Below are 21668 nucleotides of genomic sequence, written 5' to 3'. Positions count from 1 at the left end.
TGCTGGTCTCTTGCAGGATGGCTAAGCTGGTAACATGATGCAACCATAAAAACAAACAAGCAAACAAAACGAAAATCCAAAAAAGCAAATATGAGATGAATCTAATACTGATGAGGGATGAGGAAATATAAATGGTGTTGCACATGCATGTAATGATTAAATTGGGGAGAATATGACATGCTTTCCATAAACTTTTCTGGGGAGAGAAGCCAGAAGGAAGAACTGCCTGAGCTAAGGAACAGTGGTAGCAAAAATGAAATAAGTATGAACTAATTTGAGTATATGTAGATTTAATATTTGAAGCTTTCAAGCTGTGGCAATAGGAGCCTCTGGAAAAGGCTCTCTGTGGCTCTCGCTACTTGCATTGTGTTGTCCACGCTGCCCCTAACTAGTTTCATGACAAAGAGCTTGCTTATCTATAAAGGGGCTGCGATTGCCTGTGAAAGCACTGTATGGCTGCGTTATTCAAAACAAATACTTGATCTGTTTGTAATCAGCTGAATGCAAAGCTCCTGAACTGTCATAGAATAGAGAATCAAGTTTCTAAAAGGTGCATTGAACCTGCAATGATTGTGCATTTTATGTTGACCTGAGAGTTCGTTTCTATTTGTCATACATGGTTTGTTTACTGTAAATAATAAACAATATTCACTTTTAAGTACATACAAACACTAAATATTTTACTAGGCGCAGTAATCTAACAAAGCTCTTGGTCTGTTGAATGGATGTTTATTTAATGTAAAAATATGCCGTGTTTGGCTATCAAATTTTTTCTTTAAGTTGTGTAATGCAAGTGTGCCTTTTTATTTGGATTTTGCTTTTATGTCCTTTTCCAGATACTACCTGCTTAAGTTTTTCCAAGGAGTTCTTATGCTCAGTTTCCAGAGTTCTTTATTCCATGAACTGAAAAATGCAGTTGAAACAAAACCAATACTACTCTTTCTCTGTCTCAAAATTACTACTAAAAAAAAAAGTAAAAATAAGTAACACATCTGCATTTCTCCGAAATATATGTTGCTGCGTGGCAACAAAGCACCTCTGGATTCAAATTGCAGCCCCGTAGTTTCAGGATCATGATGTTCTGAGCTGCATGGAAAGACATTTTTGGTACAGGAAAGCTGTTGATTCTTACTATATTCTTTAATTTCACTGCATGACATCACCCTTACTGAGTTAAGAACACAGTTATTGGGAAACACTTCTGCATATTTATGCAAAAGTCCAGCAATACCCGAATGCTTAAAATGCTCGATATTTTATAATGTTTTGAGATTTATTCATACTTTTCAGAATTGAAATTGCAGCTTATGCTATTGTTAGTGCTCAGGATTCTCCTATTTCCTTTTTCTTAACTGTCTTCAGACAGAACATGTCCTGATGATGCATTGACATTTTGTTCAATGAAGAACGCTGCCTAAATTTCCCTGAAATTTTGTGAATTTGTTTTGAGCTTGCTATCTTTAGAAAAACTTAGAGATTACGCTTGCTTGTTCCTGGAGAAAGTCTAAATAAGCCACTGAGACATAGTATCCATTTTGCTTCTGTGGGTCTTTATATTCTGAAAAGTGAATGCTTTGCCACTTATAGAACATTAGGACTTGGGGTTTTTTTGTTTGTTTGGGTCGTCCCCCTCCCCCCACCTGGATGTGAAGGACAGATTCTAGTTATTGTTGGTATTTGTTTTATCTATTCTCAGTTGACTCTTTCTTACTTTGCAGCTTTGCTCTGTCAGATGAAGCATACAGATCTTTAAGGGACCAGGACAAAGACCAGTGTATCCTTATTACAGGAGAGAGTGGAGCTGGAAAAACAGGTAATAAGCAGTTTTGATCTTACTCAAAAACATTCAGACTTATTCGGAGTCTTGCAAAGCGATGCTGGACTCCGTAAAGAGATACCAGTATCTTTTTGTGTCTGGCGACTGCAGAAAATGAATGCTGTCACGCTTGTTGCTGTAGGAACTTACATAAACTAGTGTTTTCTCACATCGTCACCATGATGCAGTCCTATCGTGTGTTAATACAGTATCCTCATCAGTATGCAAATTCATACTAAAGTAATGCTGGTTTGTGATAGAGTATCGCAAGGGCCAGAAGAAAACCTTTAGGTTCTCCCTGTGGGAAACATGAAGATGGAGAAAACTGAATGTTCTTGGTCTTCTAGACTGGAAGAAAATCCTTTGATACTTTTGCATATCTTTTAATAAATATATACATTTAAAGTGGATTATGCCATTTATCCAAGGAAAATAAATAATAGTAGCTGAATACTTTGGAAATTTCATCAGTCTTTTGCATGCTGTGCTCAGCTGCAATTCTAAGATTGACTTGTGTATCAGAACACTGTGTTTCTCAGGCAAAGCTGAAATTGCCTTGAAAATGACTGCTAATTTTTAAACTGGAATGGTAGAAATCAAGTGAGAATTGCATAACTGCAGAACATTTTAGATAGACCTTAAAAAAGAAAGAAACCAGTTCTTTTCTGAAATAACAATTTAAAACTGAGGTGACTTGCAAAAGACACAGTAGGTAGGAACCCATATATCTGTTTCCGTGTAATTTAAAAGATTTGTGTGCTTATACTGAGCAAGACTTAAAGTGGGTAACAAGAAGTTGCTTTCCAAGCCTTTTGTGAAAATGTAAAGTGTAGCCTTCATCTTTGTTTTTCTTTGTCTGATTAGTGGCATCCAATTGAGAGGTCTTGAAATCTTGTAATATAATCCTTTTTTTCAGTTCAGTAACATGAAAACACATGTGTGTTCAGTAAAAGTGTATATTAAAATAAGTTCTTATTAATATGATTGGTAGGGATTCTGTCTAAGAGTTCAAACTTTAGAAAGGAGTTCTGTACTGGTATTGTTTAATGTTTTGATTTCCTCAGAAACTAAATTATCAAGCACCTCATACAACTAAGGTCCACCTTTTATTCATTTATTTATTTAGTTGAAATGTGTAGCAGTGGTTGAGTTTCTCAGCTTCTCTATTTGTAGAGAATATTCTGGTAAATTCAGATTTGTATAGAGATTTTGACTATATTTTCATAGCCATTTGGGACATAATATGAATTAATCCTGTATAAAGGTAAGTACAGAATAATACAGGGTTTGAAATTCAAGTCAATAATCGACTCGGAAACTGTGCTTTTCTCTCTCTAACATTTGATGGAACTACTGTTGCTGAAATGGGGCTATGAGCTGAGAAGTCAAGTTTCCATTGCAAAAAAAACCACAGGGGGACAGGGGAGGAAGTTCCTGGGATTGAGGAAACAAACTTGTTAGTACAGATCCTATGTAACTCTAGTTTAGATTTTTGGTAACCAGAACATTTGACCTGTTTGGGCTGGAAGAACTGAAACTGAGCTGTCATCAGTTGGGTTTTTTTATTTCCTTCCAATTTTGTTCTTGTTTCACTGCATGTTTATATTGCTAATTGATAGTAACATTGTGCAAGAAAACATGGTACATTACCAGAATGAGTGGTGTGTTTAAATGTTTTTAGATGTTAAGGTGATGATTCCCTTCCTGGTGTCTTTATTGGACCAAACAGAGTTCCTAATAAAAGAAAGGGCCTTTATTTTCTTTCAGTGATGTTCAAAGCCTATCTTGAAGTCATTGTGTGTTGTTTTAATGCATATTATTTTATAATACCTTATTTGCTGCTTCAGTGCTTTCTTCTCTCAGTGATTGAGTAGCTTTACTTAAAAACGTTGACTGTTTTAGGAAATACTTCAAATCAAATAATTTGGTAGTTCCAAGCTCCGAAGGGAATGGATTCTTAAAATTGAGAGCTGGGTTCGACGTGCAGTTAAAGGAGATGGGAGGCCTTATGGATACACATACAGTTCTTGCTCCTTGCTTGCTTCCTGTGTTGCAGGTTTGCTCAGTTTTCTCTACAATATGGGATAGTAATTTAATACTAGCAAACAAATTTGATTAACTAGGACAGAATCAAAATCCAAGGCATAACTTCTTGTTTGTCAGTTCTTTCCTGAAATGAAACCCTTAAATTTGTAACAGATCTCTGAAGAACAAGTAATGGTTTTTTTATGACCACTGTGTTGTGTTGATAGGGATTCCAGCTGTTAGTAATTACATTGTATATCAGCTGATATTGCCTCAAATTTCACTATCTTGCATCATACTAAACATCACAGACTCTGTTTATAAAGAGAACCCTCTTTCAGCTGCTCTTTGTCCTGACCAGCAAAAACATAAGGGTTGGATGGATTATTTAATATTTGTTTCTGTTGTATATGGGTGATTGACACCCATATGAACCCGACTTTGAGAGTCCAAAAATTGTTCCAGACTGTTAGAAGTTTGTATCTTAGTTTCATTGTTTAAATGAATGCTTCGCTTTCTCTATTCTTTTTACTTTGAAACAGACTGCGTAATGTTGTGTGATGTTGCATTGCAGTTACTCATTTACTTGTAGTGTACTTTACAGTTGTAATTACATGTGTCTAGTGTTGTATGTTTACACTGCTGTTATTGTGTATCTGCTGATGTAAACTGATTGAATTTTGCGTCTTGAAACTCCTTGGGCCTATTTTTTCAGGCTAGATTAAAACATTTCCAAAGTGTCAGCTGGAGATAATGTTCTTTCCTTACTGAATGCCTCTTACTGAGGCTAAATGAAAAAGTAGCGGGTAATGTGCCATATCCACTGGTGGCTTCTTTAGCTGGGGAGAGCTCTAGGTATTTAAGTCAATGGGGCTGCTGAGGTAATGGCATGGGTCTCATAGCAGGATGTGCTCCTTCCTCATTTCCAGATGGTACCACAATGTAGAAGAAAACTGAAATGAAATGTGCTTACAGTTCCTGTCTGGCACGGTGAAAATGTGATGGAGATCAAGTCTGCAAATCATTTTATGGCCTATTTGCCAATACTTATCACTTTTATTTTGCTCTCCCCCCACAGAGGCAAGCAAACTTGTCATGTCATATGTAGCTGCTGTGTGTGGAAAAGGGGCAGAGGTTAATCAAGTAAAAGAACAACTTTTGCAGTCAAATCCAGTTCTTGAAGGTAAGAATCTCATAGAGCATGTATGAGTGTATTACCTCTGTGTCTATCAGCTTTCCTGCTGAGCTGGTTTGGAAAACTGTATCTGTTGTTTTTCATTGTTATTTGGTGTCCAAAACCATACGAGATGCTTTCTGTGAAGACAGCTACAAGATTTTATTCAGTTACAGAGAGGTTTTCTTGAGAATCCGGGGAACTACGGGCCTGTCAGCTGGACCTCGGTGCCGGGGAAGGTTATGGAGCAGATCATTCTGAGTGCCATCACAGGGCACGTACAGGACAAGCAGGGGATCAGGCCCAGTCAGCATGGGTTTATGAAAGGCAGGTCCTGCTTGACTAACCTGATCTCCTTCTATGACAAGGTGACCCACTTAGTGGATGAGGGACAGGCTGTGGATATTGTTTACCTGGGCTTTAGTAAAGCCTTTGACACTGTTTCCCACAGCATTCTCCTGGAGAAACTGGCTGCTCATGGCTTGGACGGGTGTACTCTTCACTGGGTTAAAAACTAGCTGGTGAATAGAGTTAAATCCAGTTGGCAACCAGTCACAAGTGGTGTTCCCCAGGGCTCAGTACTGGGGCCGGTCCTGTTCAATATCTTGATCCCCTCGTCCAGATCATTGATAGAGCGCTCCCTCAGTAAGTTTGCAGACGACACCAAGCTGGGCGGGAGTGTTGATCTGCTGGAGGGTAGGAAGGCTCTGCAGAGGGACCTGGACAGGCTGGATCGATGGGCCGAGGCCAACTGTATGAGGTTCAACAAGGCCAAGTGCCGGGTCCTGCACTTCGGCCACAACAACCCCAGGCAACGCTACAGGCTTGGGGAAGAGTGGCTGGAAAGCTGCCCAGAGGAAAAGGACCTGGGGGTGCTGGTTGACAGCTGGCTGAACATGAGCTGGCAGTGTGCCCAGGTGGCCAAGAAGGCCAACGGCATCCTGGCCTGTATCAGAAATAGTGTGGCCAGCAGGAGCAGGGAGGTGATCGTGCCCCTGTACTCGGCACTGGTGAGGCCGCACCTCGAATCCTGCGTTCAGTTTTGGGCCCCTCACTACAAGAAGGACATGGAGGTGCTGGAGCGTGTCCAGAGAAGGGCAACGAAGCTGGTGAAGGGCCTGGAGCACAAGTCTGATGAGGAGCGGCTGAGGGAACTGGGACTGTTTAGTCTGGAGAAGAGGAGGCTGAGGGGAGACCTCATCGCGCTCTACAACTACCTGAAAGGAGGTTGTAGTGAGGTGGGTGTTGGTCTCTTCTCCCAAGTAACAAGCGATAGGACGAGAGGAAATGGCCTCAAGTTGTGCCAAGGGAGGTTTAGATTGGACATTAGGAGAAATTTCTTCACTGAAAGAGTGGTCAGGCCTTGGAACAGGCTGCCCAGGGAAATGGTTTATGCCCCTGGAAGTATTTAAAAGACTTAGGGACTTAGGTGCTTAGGGACATGGTTTAGTGGTGGTCTTGGCAGTGCTAGGTTAACGGCTGGACTCGGTGATCTTAAAGGTCTTTTCCAACCTAAACGATTCCATGAGAAGAAAACTGTTTCCCTCATGAAGTGAGAGCTTAGGAAGTTAGGTCATATTTCCCAGACTCCTCCTGTTGCTCTCTGAGGGCGTAGCCTTTCTTAACCCTGCCTTCATGATGCTTGGCTGTATCAAAAGACTTAACTTCAGTTCAGTCCCTCTGATTCATTTCCTTCCAAATTATATTGTTATAGTCTCTAGTAAACAAACAAGCTCTGTAAAGCATTATTTTTCTTTTAGAAAAAAAACAAGTGAAGAAATGGATCTTAGAAAAAACTAAGCCAATCCATATGCATGCCTGTTGTTCCCTGAGACTTATTGTTCCCTGGGTCTGGTGACTCTGTTGGCCTGTCTTCCTGACCAACTGCCTTTCCTGCTCTCCCATGAAAGACTTTTTATTTTTTAATTAGTGATTTTAATTTAAAGACGTTGCCTGCCAGAAACAGGATCTTCTTTTTTTCCTGGAGATAGGATATATGATCCTCAAAGCTTGCAGTTTTGTCCCATTGTCTAATAATTGCCTTCAGAAGTGCCTTGGTTAGCAGTGACTTATTTAGGTCTATTGTGTTGATTCCTGGCTTGGTCTTTCCCATAGTTCTCTAAGCTATTGTGGTGGCGAGGCAAATTCACATGATTGCTGTACAATAATTTTGCGTTATGACCAGATGATATGCACTGTTTGTAAGACTGTTGAGTATCAACATTTTATTTGTTGCCTAGCTATCTATACATCTGTGCGAGGATTTGGAGTCTATAGGGTGCAAACACTCTATGTATTATACAAGTGAGAACAGGGGAAAAATAAAAAAAAGGGAAGGGAATACAAAAATGGACTGAGAGCAGTGGTGAACTGGATAGATAAAACGTGGTCATTGGCTGTACTCAAATCAAGAATTGTAAACAGACTTGTAAAGAAAGGATGAAATATTAAAATTTAAGAATAATAAAAATGCTGGATAAGCCTTTCTTTGATGATCAGGTATGTTCCACTTAAAACTGAATTGAGGGGATTGCAATCTTCCATTGTTTCAGATTCACAGCAAAGAGCTGTGTTGCTTTTATTACTGTCCTGGAAAGCAGATTTCAGATGTAGACAGAAATATTATGGGAAGTATGGAGGCTCTTCTTGCCAAAGCTAGGTTTCTCTTCGGGAACTGCCAAACTGATTGGATTTCATTTTGGTTTGTGAATCTTTGTTTTAATGCAAGAGGAATAGAGTAAGCTTACAGAAGAGTGCCTTACCATTTTAAGGTATTATTTGTTCTACTTGGTGCAGTGGTAACAGCTTATTTAGCTTTTTGGAAGGTAGGACACTGGATTATTCCACAAGACTGCTGAGCAAGCCTGGCTGCTTATATACATTTTAGACAGAAATTAAGCATTTGTGGTTAGATTTGTTTTTCTTTGGTTTTGTACTTCTGTTTCAGTCGAGCTGCAGTGCAAGAAAATGACATAAATGTTACATATGCATAATTTATCTTATGGGAATTCTTTTTTTTTTTAAGTACAGTTGCTACTGTAAAGTAACTTTTAGAAACAATGAACTTAAGGGAAAACTGAATAATGTGTCTCATGCTTTATAATGGGACATTTGTGCTTGATTCTGTGCAGTTATAAATGACTCTACTGTTCAGCACTGTGTTTAAGAAAATGCAGCTCAGAGATTTGGTTGTTGAAAAGATGATTTATTGCAGGGCATAAAGATTTTAAAAACAATTCTTTCACTTATCCTTGGCCTTCAGGAGCAACAAACTTTTCCTTTTGGCTTCAGTTCTTTGATCAAGAATAAGTCTACTCATGCAAGTTTGTTGAAGCCTAAAAGCATGTATTTAATTCTGTCCAGAAAACATTGACGTGACTTGATCTTTGAAAATATATATGCTATATAAATAAATACTGGGATAAATAAAAGTCTCTTGTTGGAGTAGGAGTGCTATACGTAATAATGCAGGGGACACTCCTGTTTGACTCAGGGTGCTTTGACATCGTGCAATGTTAAGAACATGAATTGTCCTCCCATCTGAGTTCTTGTCCTGCCTATGTTCTAAGCTGTGGCTGCCCATCTGAACATGGCCCTGTCATCCTTTCTTGGAGAGTTCTCATTGTCAGAAAACTTGAGCTAAAGAAATTAAAACCAAGCTATTTAGAAAGCTAGTTTAGGTCAAGCTGAAGAGAGTGTTTTAAACTTCTTTTGTAAATCAGACTTATTTCAGCTGATTTAATATTAGGCTTTAAGCTAGGATAAATGTGTTGGGAATAGTGTAAATAAATCAGTTTCAGATCATTCATTAAACTGTCCCATGCAAACAATTTTTGAGTGTCATTCTGTAATTTCTTCAGTTCTGGCCTCCATCTTTTACCATCTTCAGTTCTGGGAACTAAGATTAATCTCTTTCTCTGAACTGAAGAGAAAGAAGTATTTCCTATATTTAAAGTTATTTGGGTAATAAAAATTTAAATTTGACAATTCAAATAGGATTGAATTTATCAATCCTATTTGATAAATAGGACAAAGGATATATGCTCAATCCAGGTGCAGTTTTCTCTTGGAACCATTTCCCCTTGTACGTTTTTCTTTCACTTTTTTAAATAAAGGAAGCGTTGAGACGAAACTGCTTTGGACTTCCATAGGTGTTTTCTCATTTGTGATCTTGCCTGGCACACTCCGTCTACGCCCAGTGACTGATACCCATGCAATGAACAGGGTATTGTTTCTTAGAAGTCTATGATTAATTTAAATATATAAACAGTCAGAGATGATTCAGCATTTAAATATTTTTTTACTGATAGATTTGGTTGTCATATTTGTTTTTCTCTTTCTCCAGCTTTTGGAAATGCTAAAACTGTGAGGAATGACAACTCCTCTAGATTTGTAAGTATTTTCTTCAAGGCTGAATTCGAATTCCTTTTAAGGGAGCATGTTATGTTGTAGGCGGTTTTTGTTTTACCTTGCATCAGCCATCAAGGCATCTGTAACGAGGGAATGAATAATTTGGAGAGAGAACGTTTTTGTAGTTGGCTGCGGACCGTGATGTTTGGAGAAGGCAAACACCTTCAGTAGCAACCAATATTTCATTTCGTACATTTGAGCATGTTCTCCTTCCCCAATGTGTTAGTAGTGCATTATTAGCAGTCACCCCTGTTTTTAAAAGATGTTTCACATCTCCTTGTCAGAAATCTTGTTTTCTGATGTGGGCATAGAGTTCTATGGAGAATCGAAGTAGAAGTTTAAAAAAAAATTAGGATGTGACAGTCTGTGACCGGATGAAAACATAATTACAGCGCAGCTGGATTCTTTAATTTTCTGGCACGGGTGGCTTTAATGTCAGTGACCCTGTGCCTAGCAACTGGTCTGCTTAGCAAGTCAATCTTTCTGCGTGATCTTATTTTCCATCTATATGTATACATTTTTTGTTAAAATTTCTACTTCAGGTTCTTGTTTTCTCTCTATAATGTTTCAACCTGTGTTTACAACTTTAGTTTTAATATAAACATTTTTAATGTTACTTTTTGCTTGTATTCTTTCTAATCAACTGATTGAATTCTGGGTTTTTTAGCATGAAAATGAATGTGAAATTATAGGCATTGACAATTGCAAAAAAAAAAAAATTTGAAACTAGAGTTGGGAGATTCAGAAGTGTGAGTATTCATCATAGTTTCTCCTGCTAAAATCAGAATACTGAATGCAACTTTGTAATTTGGTCATGGGTGTGCAGAAGAGTAATATAGAGTGAAATGTGTAAAGTAGACAACAGAAGACAAATTAGTACACTGAAAAATGGTTCATTGCAAGTAAAAGCACATGGATAAAAGCCTGGGATACGGTGACACTGGAGAGTGGCTTTTTTTCCACATGGGAGACTTCTCTCCCCTTCCTTTCTGATTCCACACAGCTACGAATGTTCCTTCTGTGGCTGTCATTGCCCCTGCTTGTGAACAGAGCAAAAGGTCTTCATCGCAGGCCCTGCAGGCTCCACAAATGTCCATGCAAGCAAGGTCAGGGCCAAAATTAGAGGCACTGTAGAAAATTTTTTTGGATAGAAAGGGTGGAAAAACTGCAGCTGTCAGAGATGACGTACTACAGAAAGGAGGAGACAGTGAAGAGGAGAAGAGGTGCCTTTTGCAAACAGAAGTCTTTCCAGGACAAAGTGCAACCAACAAGTATTTTGCCTTTCAAGTCCTTGTTTATAAACACAAAGTTAAAAATACTTTTGGAAACATCCAGCTGGCCCAGTCCTTGGGAAATTAAAATTTAATTACCTGATTTAATTCTTTATCTCAGAAATTTGAATCAGCTCAGAATTAGCTTCAAACAAGGAAGTACAAGTACTGTCCTGCCTAACCTGCCTCAGCTGCCAGGAAGGAGAAGAATAGAGTTTAAGTAGAGTCAAGCCAATCTTGACAAAATACCCAGTAAATTAGAAAATATCTTTGAGGAAGTCAACGTAAAGTGCTTGTTTTTTATGTTCTGTAATTAAAATTAAAAGAGAAAGAAAAAAAGAAAACTCTTCCTAAAAGCAGTGAATAAGGAAGTATAAACACCAGGCTTCTCTTTTCAATAGGTTGTTTTTGTCCTCTGTTAAGTAAGGGTGGTGAGATCATTTCTGTGCGTGGCTTGTGGAATTTGGTTGAATTACTACCAGCAGTTTTTATCTTTCTAAACTTCCTTGCCAATGTGAGCTGTGCTGCTTTTGCCTTTTCTACACAGTACGGGTCTGTCCACTTTGACACTGTTAAATGTAGCTGTGACTACATTAAACACTTGTCATATAAATTCAAATGATGCAAAGACCAGAGTGATCTTCTGCGATGTGGAAAAGTCAAACAGAAGTCAAGGAAACACACTGCGCCAGTACAGCTAAAAATGAAATCACTTTTGCGGTGACAGTCTGTTAATTGTTGCCTCTGGCCTCCTGAGTTACGAGCAAAGAGTTCAGTGGGAAAAATCCATCACTTTTACAAGGCAGGCACATGCTTAGGGACAGACACCCCACGATTACTAACAGTAATCGTTGCCAGCCAGTCCTTCAAGCCAAACTGAGCGGCTATCCTTCAACTGCCTTGATTCACGCTCCGAGAAGATTTTACACCGAGAAAATAAGTCTGCGTGGAAGATAATTTCTTCCTGCATTCTTCCCTTAATAAGCATGGTAATACTTACACGGCCACAAGTATTGTTTGGTGTTCTTGACTTTCTGGTGAAAGTTTGTATAACGTGCTTTTTCTTCATATAACCGAGCAAATTACTGGGTTGCATTACAAACCTGATTAAAGCTATTCTCACGAAAATCCATGGCTGTGATAATGCAATTGTCTTAGAAGCTCTGAATAATTTTCTGTTTTTCAGAATTTGACAGAGTAGAGTGTACAGGAGGTTGCCAGATTGCTTTTTTAGCCTGTAAAAATGACCAACTAACTTCTTAAAAAATGTCTTGAGCAGTTTTTCTTAAACAGAACTTACAGTCTTAAAATATGTTGCTTTCACAGGGAAAATACATGGATATTGAGTTTGATTTCAAGGGTGACCCACTTGGAGGAGTTATAAGCAACTGTGAGTATTAGTCTTGGTATCAGCATATTAACAGCTTAAAATGTTTTGTTCAGAATGGTTAAATTATTGAAAACATCAGCTGCGTTTGTCTAATCAAATCTCTCTCTCTTATGTGATAAATTCTGCTTTTTAATTTCGCTGTTGTTTTGGTGCTGAATAGCGTACCTTAGAGTAAGTGAGAACAGACTTGAAGAAGTAAGCATGAATAATGAATGTACTGTGTTGTTTAAAAGGTACTGAGTAATGTGCGTGCGTTCGTATATTGTCTCTGAAGCTGGTAGTAAATGGATAAGGGTATCTGAGGCTCTTTTTATACTTGAATCCTTGGGATGGGTTGTGTTACTTGATTTGATGGGTCATGTATTTATGGTAGATGATCTCTGAGATACACTGTTTTGTAGTTCGTAAGAGTGATACAAAGTATGCTGGAGAACACCATGAGGTAAGTTTATTTGGAATCAAAGCGTTCTGTACTAATACTAACACACCTCAAAGTGTAGGAAAAGGCTTATCATGAGAGAGGATGAACAGCTGTTGAGCTTAGGGAGGGAAAGGTGGCCTTAGAGGTTGTTACTTGACTTGAGGATGCTGCTACGAAATCTATAGCAATTCAGAAATTTTAACCAGCTCTCTTTTGGGAAGAAAGAGGCTGGGAACTGAACGCCAGCCCAGGATGCTTTGACTTGCTTTCCTTTCGAGAGTTTAAATGCAGCTTTTAAAAGAAATTGTTCGTCTGTGCTATATAAAGCTATGTATGTTTGTTTTTCTTATTTTTGAAAAGGGATGGAGAAAGGGCAGTGAGTGACTATACTAGGTGTCACTGACCAAGCCTTGACCTCTCTTCCCACTCAGCCAAATTCATCGCTGTTTCTAAAGAATGGCTTTTGACTCCATTGGCATTTTATTGGTTGTGAAATAATGAGAATCATCCAAGGGGAACTGAACTCTCCATATATAATATAAACATTTTAAAACATTGTGAAGAATTTTACACATAAATATAGGTTTTGGTTTTTTTCATAGGGCAAACATTTTTTCTGGACCAGGTCACCTTTTGGAACTGTGCCTGAAAGAGCATGATTTTTGTGACAGAGTACATCTTGAAACTCAAAGCAGTCACTGTTTAAGTGTTTACAGGTATCTATTAACTTTGACATTTGGCAGTCAGTGAAATTAGAGGCCAAACATACTCAGTGTATTCATTAATAATTAAATGTGAACAAAAAGGTTCTAGCAGGCTGGCTGTGTTGTTTGTTTCTTTTTATTTCACATTCAAAATAGATACATAAAAATGAACCCTGCTTTGTAGAGTGGACTTTCAACAGTTTATCTTTGAAAGTACTGTGCTGAGTCATCTAATGAAAATATTGTGTCATATCAAAAGGCGATCCAAATAGTTACTCTATAGTTTATCTGCCTTATAAATCTTTGCATGTTCTAATTATAGCATTACATGTAATTATAATGATGTGATGACATATGTAATCAAGGGCAGACATATTTTTAGATCTTCCTAAAAGGTGACCATTTTAGGCATTCTCCCTGTCTTCTCACATTTAATAAATATCTAATAGCAAGAAGATGAATTTAAATTTAAAAATAAAGACCTTATGTGTAAGCCCTGTTGTGGAGAAGATGTTACTTGTTGAACTATGAAACACCACATGCTTGACAGGGTATGTCACAGATAAATATTGAGTTCCTGTAGCTGTGTGTTGATATATCTCATCTTTGATTTAATGTTCGCAAAATTTGATAGTCCATCCACCTCTCTTTTTAAAAGAGAGTTTGAAGTCTGTACAGTTTTAAAGCAAGTTTGTTGTCCTGCCTTAGACCTTTTCCACACGCCTGCAGCATGGCAGAACAGAAATGTTTCTGTTGTGAGGTATCACCATTCTGGAGGTATCGGGGGATTAAATTCATTTACACCACTTACAGTTTACTCTGGTTTTAGTCAAATTTAGGATTTGTTGTCTTAATTCATCAAGTAGGAAGTCAAGTAGTGCTGAAGTTTCCTATCCTTAAAAGGGAAAGTGTGATTAGTTTGTTCATAAATATTCTTTGCTTTCTGACCGTCTGTTGGTTCAGTGTTAACGTGATGTGAAGATGATATCATAATATTTTGATTAAACTTTAATAGTTGTATCTGATGAGCTTGATTTCCAAACATCAATGAAATTAGTGGGCTTTTTGGATCGCAGCCTATATCACCAAGCTGTATTTCATACTGTGAGTGGCTGGAAGCAGACACGGTGAACACCTAGTTTATTTTGGTGGCAAGAAAGGTAATGAAGATAAGCTACTAATTTTAACAGACGGGTAAAGATAAGCAGAGACCCATTAGGCTAAAAGGTCTTGTTTGAAATGGTCTGGTCTGTCCTACTCTGAAATGCTGTGAAGCTCTCTGAAAGGCTAGTCCTATGACCCTTCATATAGCGGCTGATGCTGTTGTGACCTTCCCTTGGGCCATTCTCCTGGTGCCCTTCAATGAGCTTTTACTTCTTAATGACAGGGGTTCACTACAGGTGAACCGTTCACGGGATGGAGCTAGAGAATAGAATTATCATGACAATGCATACTGCATGTCTGTCCTCTCCAGTTTGCAGTGAAAGGTCCATTGGCTTTAGCAGGAGCCGATAGATCTGAAATGTTTAATGTGCCATAAATGGAAGGGTAAATCTTTTGAGTAAAATTAGAATGGGAATAATAAAATGGAAGGGATTGTAATGGAAAAGGTTTGTGACATCTACTAAGTCAGAACGGGTATGTTGCCAAACTGAAGATAGGTTTATGTTTGATCAGCGTAAAATACATATAGACTCATTACATGTACATTACATGGCTGCTCAAACTTCAGAGTGCTCTGATTTGTAAGGCATTTGACATATAGCTGTACAGTCATAAAAAGAAACTGAGAGTGTAAAATTTGAGATGAACGTGATTTATGCAATCTTTAAGCATATTACTTCAGTCAGGAATTTTTTCCCCTTAGACTACAAAAGAAAAATGATTTCAGCTAGCATGCGTTGTACTTGTTTGATCCTATGTTAGCGGCAACTGAGGCATGGGGGTGAGCAGGAGGGTGAAGAAGGCCGAGTAAGCTGAAGTATGTGGTAAGCCCAAGTCATTTGAATCCTCCCTTTTTGTTAGTTTTCTGTGAAGGTCCCAGGTTGTTTTCGTAGTGGGTGGGAGATGCTGGAATCTGTGTAAGGTGAGCTGCACAACCCTAGTGCTAGCTACCAGCCAGCCTGTCCATTCACGGGCTGACCTGTTTCATGTGCATGGGGTTAGGAAGCCCAAATTACGCTTGCGAGCTCTCCTGAACACTAAACCTTTGCTGTATTGTCACCTGTGACTGTATATATCCCATCCCTGTTTTGTAACAAACACCAGTCCCTGCTTAAAGGTATGCTGTTGCTCTAAAATGCATTTACAAACTGGTAAATTGCATTTACATTTTCTCTCACTGAATTGAGTACGAGGTGTATCTGCTCTTTCTGTCCTCCCCTGGGATGTTTACAGTCGCCGCTGTTGCAGTGAACACTCTTCTCTGCGCTTATGCGCTCAGAGGTTTTTTTCCAGAGCACTTGTGAAGAAAGGCAGTTGGAGTGTTGGGTAATTAACCTGCTTTCACCCGAGTGTAATACTGTGGAAATAAATTACAGAAACCGTCAATACTATTCTTAGTTTTCCATTTATTATAACTACCATGTTAGTGGGGATGGGAGCAGGAGGAAGCAGAATAGTAGTTTCTTTTCCACCTGTAATTACAGAATAAAATATATTTTACGTAAAAATGGGTATGTTTGTTTCCAAAGTAATAGGTGCTAATTGCAATAGCTTGTACAGCTCTAAAATATGACTTTCTATCTACAAATGCTGTGTCTGTTTTGTACGCAGGGCGATGTTTGTGTGCACGCCTGGTTCGTTAGTTTTGTGACCGGTTTTGTGTACACTTAATTTTATGGTTGAAATAGTTTTGCATGGTACAGTCCAAAATGTTTCACACTTGCAGTTGTTTAGACCTTTTGAAAAGTAGGGATCTTGTGGTATCTTTCCCAGAATATTTGTAAGTCGTAAATTTTCACATTTCATCTGGGATTTCCTGCTGAAAGATACCTAGCTTTTTAGCTTTAGGTGATCTTTCCTAATCTGCCTAAGCCCTTCAGTGATTTAATGATTAACTAGAAGATAAGAGTGGTGCAGGTGAAGTACAGTATACGTAATGCCTGCTTTTGAAAAGCCATTTTTAAACAGCACACTGTACTTAAAGTCCAAATAACAAGTTATTAAGAAAGGGCCCTATTTTGCCATTTTTCCAACAACAACATGAAAGAAATCCATGGTGTTTATCTAAAGCAACAACTTTTTTAAGTTAGCAAAGTGCTAGTGATAACTTTACAATTTATTCTTCTTTACAGCTTGTTTGTTCATTTTAAAAGACAAAAGTAATTACCCACTTACTGAGAAACCAACAACTCGGGCTGTTGATTTTAGTTATGTGATTGCTGTTAGTAATCTCCTTTGCTCAGGGAAATATAAAACAAATTTTACAACTAGACATTTTGGAAAGAGATACTCATTCTTGTTGATTTTTTTTTTAATACTGTTCCAACATCTCCCTTGGTGTTTCAAGTTGCCACCTTTTAGGCAATTGTCTTGTGTAAATTAGGAAGTTTTTTTTAAAAAAACCCAAACCAATAACAAACAACACTAAACATGTTGATTAGCTCATTTTTAAATGTCACTTATCACTTGAGTAATCAGGATTTAAGACTCCTAAAATTGTGCAATCGTTTTTTCACTGCACATACTGCCCAGATAGTCGGTTTTGTTTGATATAGATCATTTAATTCAACAGAATATTATTATTAACTTGGTGGGAATAATGTGCAAAAGTTTATGAGAAACCACTACAGTATTTTCTTTTTAATCAGTGACTTTTTTTGATGACAGCTGAAGAATCAAGGTAGGAAAACAGAAAACATAATTTAACATAATGTGGGTGTAGCGATAAGCTTCTGTGACTAGAATATGTTCTGTAACTTTGGCTGAACAGCTAAAAAGGTCCTTGGTCATGGCCAGCTGAAGAGAATATGACTAAACCAAACTTTTTCTGGATTATTCAGAATGTACCAAGGTAGTGTCATTTTTTGTTTGTAGTGTTTACTTATTCCTTTCTTGAATATTGATTCAATTTCTAGTATATTTAGAGAAATACAAATATCCTATATTTTTCTGCATCAATCAAGTTCATGGGTCAAGTAACTGAAAAGAAATCATGTAAATTTTTATATTAGAGTTTCCAGAAGTATTGAGCATCGATTTCCTTTTTTTTCTTTCATGTTGAGTTCAGTCGAACGGTTTAGCAGGATGCTTACACAGATGTCTTGCATTTAAACCAGTGTTACCTAGGAATAACAAATAATCTTCAGAACCTGAGGGATGTAGCTGTATTGAGCCATCTGAATCAATAGATATTCAAACAACATGATTTAATAAGTGTTTCCAGGTTGGACCTTTCCAAAGCAATTTAATTTTTACAGTTGCTTTGATACACACAACATCTTAAATGTTTCAGTTCAAGCAGAAGCAGTGTTAGATAGTGCAGGAAGAATACCTAATCCATAAATACACCATATGTAGTTCTGCATGTTCTCTTTAGATAATTCTGTATAGTCCCTATACATAATTTATATAGAATATATAACAAAATGTAATATGTAGAGTTTGGGGGGTTTTGCTTGTATGTGTTTTCATATAGATAAGCACCATCTGCCCACACATGCCACTGTAAACAGAATTACCAAGTGGTTACATGCAGAAATCTGATGTGCATCTTTGTGTCTTCTCTTTCGACAGTTCAATCCACAGAATTTATAATTATGTGAGCATTAACACAAAAGTTACTTGTTGTGCAGTAGTTGCTTTAAGGAAAATATGTTTGGTTGATTTATTAAAATGCTAATTAAGGCAAACAAAGGGAAGAAGTTTTCTTCAGAGTAGGGCAGATGGTCTGGATCTTTTCTACCAGTCTGATTTCAGTCTGCATGTGGGCATAAAAGAAAAAAGGCAGAGAATGAATACAGCTTTAAAAAGAAGTGGTAACAGCTGCTTTGTTAAGGTAAATACCTGATTTTCTGTCAGTAACTGCTTTCTGGAGCCTTTTTCCTTAATTACAAAGGCTGAATACAAAGAATATGGAATACTGGGACTTTGGAAAGCTGACTGTTAATTAGTTAACATCCTTGCTTCTAAAAACATATAAGTAAGATAAACTGTGGTGAAAAATCCAGGACAGTTATCCTTCTAATAGAACTCATTTGACACATGCTCAAGAAACTGTTTGTTAAATCTGCCGAAGGCATGCATGTAATTAGAAGAAGGCTTACATATAACATTTTGCCAGGATATGTAGCTGAGCTTTTATGAGAGCATTTGTGTAAATTTATATAGAGAATGTTTTTAAACCCAAATAAGCCAAACCACTTCACAAACTGCATTGCTTCAACATCCTTTGAAAATACAGCCATTTCCTGAAGTGTGTGTAGCCACTGCGGGAGCTGAAGTTGTTTATTTCTTTGAGATTAAATTTGGCTGCGATCCGTTCCAACACTTCACTGGAGAACCTTCACAGCCAGCGTGACTCTGAACTGCCTGGCACTCACCTTGCCTTTCTCAGCCCAAGTATTAACACTTGGGTGGTGGACCAGCCTCTCCCTTCCAGTTATGAATTAAAAACTAGAGAGGATCAGGTATCCGATAGTTAGGCTAACTAACTGGATAGTTAGGATGAACCACAGCTCAAGGAGGGGAGCCCCAACCTTAGGTGAAGTCAGAGGTATTGAGGTTGCACACTAGGCTGCTGGTGACAACTACAGCTTCTGATCTACGCCTTTCCAACATAGCGTCAACCATCAGATGTTAGTCATCTGTGATTTAAAAAAAAAAAAAAAAAAAGAAAAAAGAAAAAAAAAGATGCCAATAAAATGGAAAAAGCAACAGTGGCAATCTGTAACCTGCCCCATCCTAATGTAAAGATGAACTGCTGGCAGTATGGGACAGCTGCTTGTCTGGGTGTGTCTTGGGTGTACTTTGTCATCAGGATGTGCAAAACTTCCAGGTGCTGAAAGAGGGCCACCTTTGGAAGGAAAGAGACTGTAGGGTTATTGAGTTATAAAAGCACAAATGTCTGTTCAAACAAGGCTAAAGTTCTGACGTGGTCACACAATGCATTCGACGGTGAAGAGGTATTGGTCTTTCATACGGTCAGATGCTCCGGTCGTTGGGAGCTACATTCACTGTCACCTACCACGGTGGTTGCACTTCTTCTCTCAAGCAATTGCATGTTTATGGAATAACATAGTTCAGCTGGTCTGTAAAATATTTGAAACTTGTCCTACTATAAGCCAACGAGAAGACTAATAATCCTGTCTGAATTTTTGTCATTGTTGTCACTGGCTAATTATTAGGACAGAAATTAGTTTTTGAATCTGTCTTTCTGTAGTTTATTTGGAGGAGGGCCTCCTAAGACTTGTATAATTTTGTGGGTTGAAGTTTGGTCTTTGGTTCCTCTTCCATGAGAAAGGGTGTAAGCTTAGGTAATTATGGTGTGCAGCACAGGCACAACAGGCTGTCTGTAGCTACCAAAAATATGAATACACACTATTGCACTCCTTCTTGCTCCTCTGTTCACGGGGCGAACTCCAGGGCAGACGCTCCCTCTCGCGTTAAGCCCTGGCGTGCCAGAAAGCTGGGGGAGCCCGGGGGCTGCAGCCCGGCGCGGAGGCATCCGCTCCCCAGCTGCTCCTCCGTGGCGGGGCTGGAGGGGGGTTTGCAGCACAAAGGTGGCTGCACGGAGCGCCGCCTCTAACTTTGCAGATTGCTGAGACTAAACAGGCTCAGTTTCAGCAGAAATGGAAATCTGAGGAAAGGTATAGTAGAATACACGTCGGATATTACAGTAGCCAGGCAGGGGAAGTGTTTAGCAACCCACGTGTCCTTTAAATGAACTGGTGTTCCCAGTGTTTTACCTTTGTGAAACCTCATCTCAACTTTGTGGCAGCTCTTCTGAAGAGTGACATCCAAGCTGTGGGGGGCTTTCTTCTTGCATGGCCACAGCTTGGAGACAACTTAGCGCCAGTCAGAGAGAGCTGTGGTGGGTATGTAGTGTAAGTGCATGGGGGAACTCCTTTGCTGTGCACTTGGAATGAGGCATTGAATGTCTCTACCTTCATGTTGCTGAATATATGTAGCTTAAGAGAAACTGTATACTGGGAACAATGGGTTCGCTATCTGGAAAAATGGTGTGGAGCCCTCGTGTGCCAGTGAGAAAAGAAGGAAAAACTTTTTTTTTTGTACAAAACCAGCAAGTGACACCGATACCTGTCCAGAGGTTCTCTTATCGCATCCCTCCCCCCTCTCCCAGTGTGCTGGGGACCACAGCCTTTCAGTGCAGTACAGGCTGAACCACCTTTGTGTTGTCACCTCCATGGTAAACATGATGTAGGGTCTGAAGTGTTTGCAATGTGTTACAAGTCCGCAGTCTGCCTGGATTCCTACCCTTTTTGGCAAGGCTTAGAAATGTGCCCATCACTAACGGCGGTGGATGAAGCAATCTTTTTGTCAAACTACTCAATCGGTGCAGTGATGCTTTTCCATTTCACTTTGTCTTATGATGGAGCTTCTGTCAGTCCCCTTGAGAATTATTTCATAGTCTGATGCACCTGAGGATCACAAAGTGCTACATGATTATTCAGTTTAAATGCTTTGTTTGGCTTCCCCCTTTCATTTATCCATCTTTCATGTGCTTAGCCTGTTAACATTTCAGTTCTTTTCAAACTTTCACCTATGCCATCATTCTCACCAAATCTTAATTTTGTGGTGGTACTGTGCATCGGTTGACATCTTTTGAGCGCATTGCTTCCCTGACCGGAGTTTTCTTAGCAGCTCATAGACTACAGCATTTAGAAGTGTACTGGGCTTACAGCTTGCTCAAATAACTTATTGGAGAAATATGTACTAACGCGATACATTGTGATAAGGTTTGTGCCTACCATTTATCATCTTCTAATTTGCTGATGATGATATAAAGCAATGAAGTAGAAAACGATGGGGGATTATATTCGTATTAAGGGGTTTTGCTCCAACAATCTCTCCCTGACCTGTGAGACTTTGTTTGTTTGTTTAGATCTGCTAGAGAAGTCTCGTGTTGTTAAGCAGCCAAGAGGTGAAAGAAACTTTCACATTTTCTATCAGATACTGTCTGGTGCATCAGAAGACTTCCTCTGTAAGTGTTGCCCTTGTGCCATTTTCAGATATTTCGTCTTTATAAATAATGTGCTGTTCCACACCATCTTCCTTTGCGGGAAATGTGATATTGATTCATTTTTCAAATTATTGGTGGTAGTGGCAATAGTAATGCCTGAAGTAAATATATGGTTTGGTATTATCCAGATATCTGAGTCAGAATTGGCTTTGCAGAAAGCCTATTCTTACTCAGAAGGCTTGTAATTAAAAGATCCTTGAAGAAAACTTAATCCTACTAATAATAACAACAGTTCTTGACAATACCGGTTCTGG

At 38.7% G+C, this 21668-nt stretch overlaps 1 protein-coding gene across 1 annotated transcript in view; it reads left to right on the top strand.

Annotated features, from left to right (window-relative positions):
* Positions 1-21668, top strand: part of MYO1B (myosin IB) — a 114340-nt gene that overhangs the window by 48569 nt on the left and 44103 nt on the right. Inside the window, exons 5-9 of the mRNA XM_075153898.1 lie at positions 1719-1813; positions 4920-5024; positions 9361-9407; positions 12023-12086; positions 21277-21375. Of these exons, the coding sequence (XP_075009999.1) occupies positions 1719-1813; positions 4920-5024; positions 9361-9407; positions 12023-12086; positions 21277-21375 (410 nt within the window). The remainder of the gene's footprint in view (positions 1-1718; positions 1814-4919; positions 5025-9360; positions 9408-12022; positions 12087-21276; positions 21376-21668) is intronic.

Source organism: Calonectris borealis, chromosome 6 (genome assembly GCF_964195595.1).
Source record: "Calonectris borealis chromosome 6, bCalBor7.hap1.2, whole genome shotgun sequence".
NCBI lineage: Eukaryota > Metazoa > Chordata > Aves > Procellariiformes > Procellariidae > Calonectris > Calonectris borealis.
The sequence above is the reverse complement of the archived record's forward strand: the minus strand, read 5'-3'. Positions and strand labels throughout refer to the sequence as shown.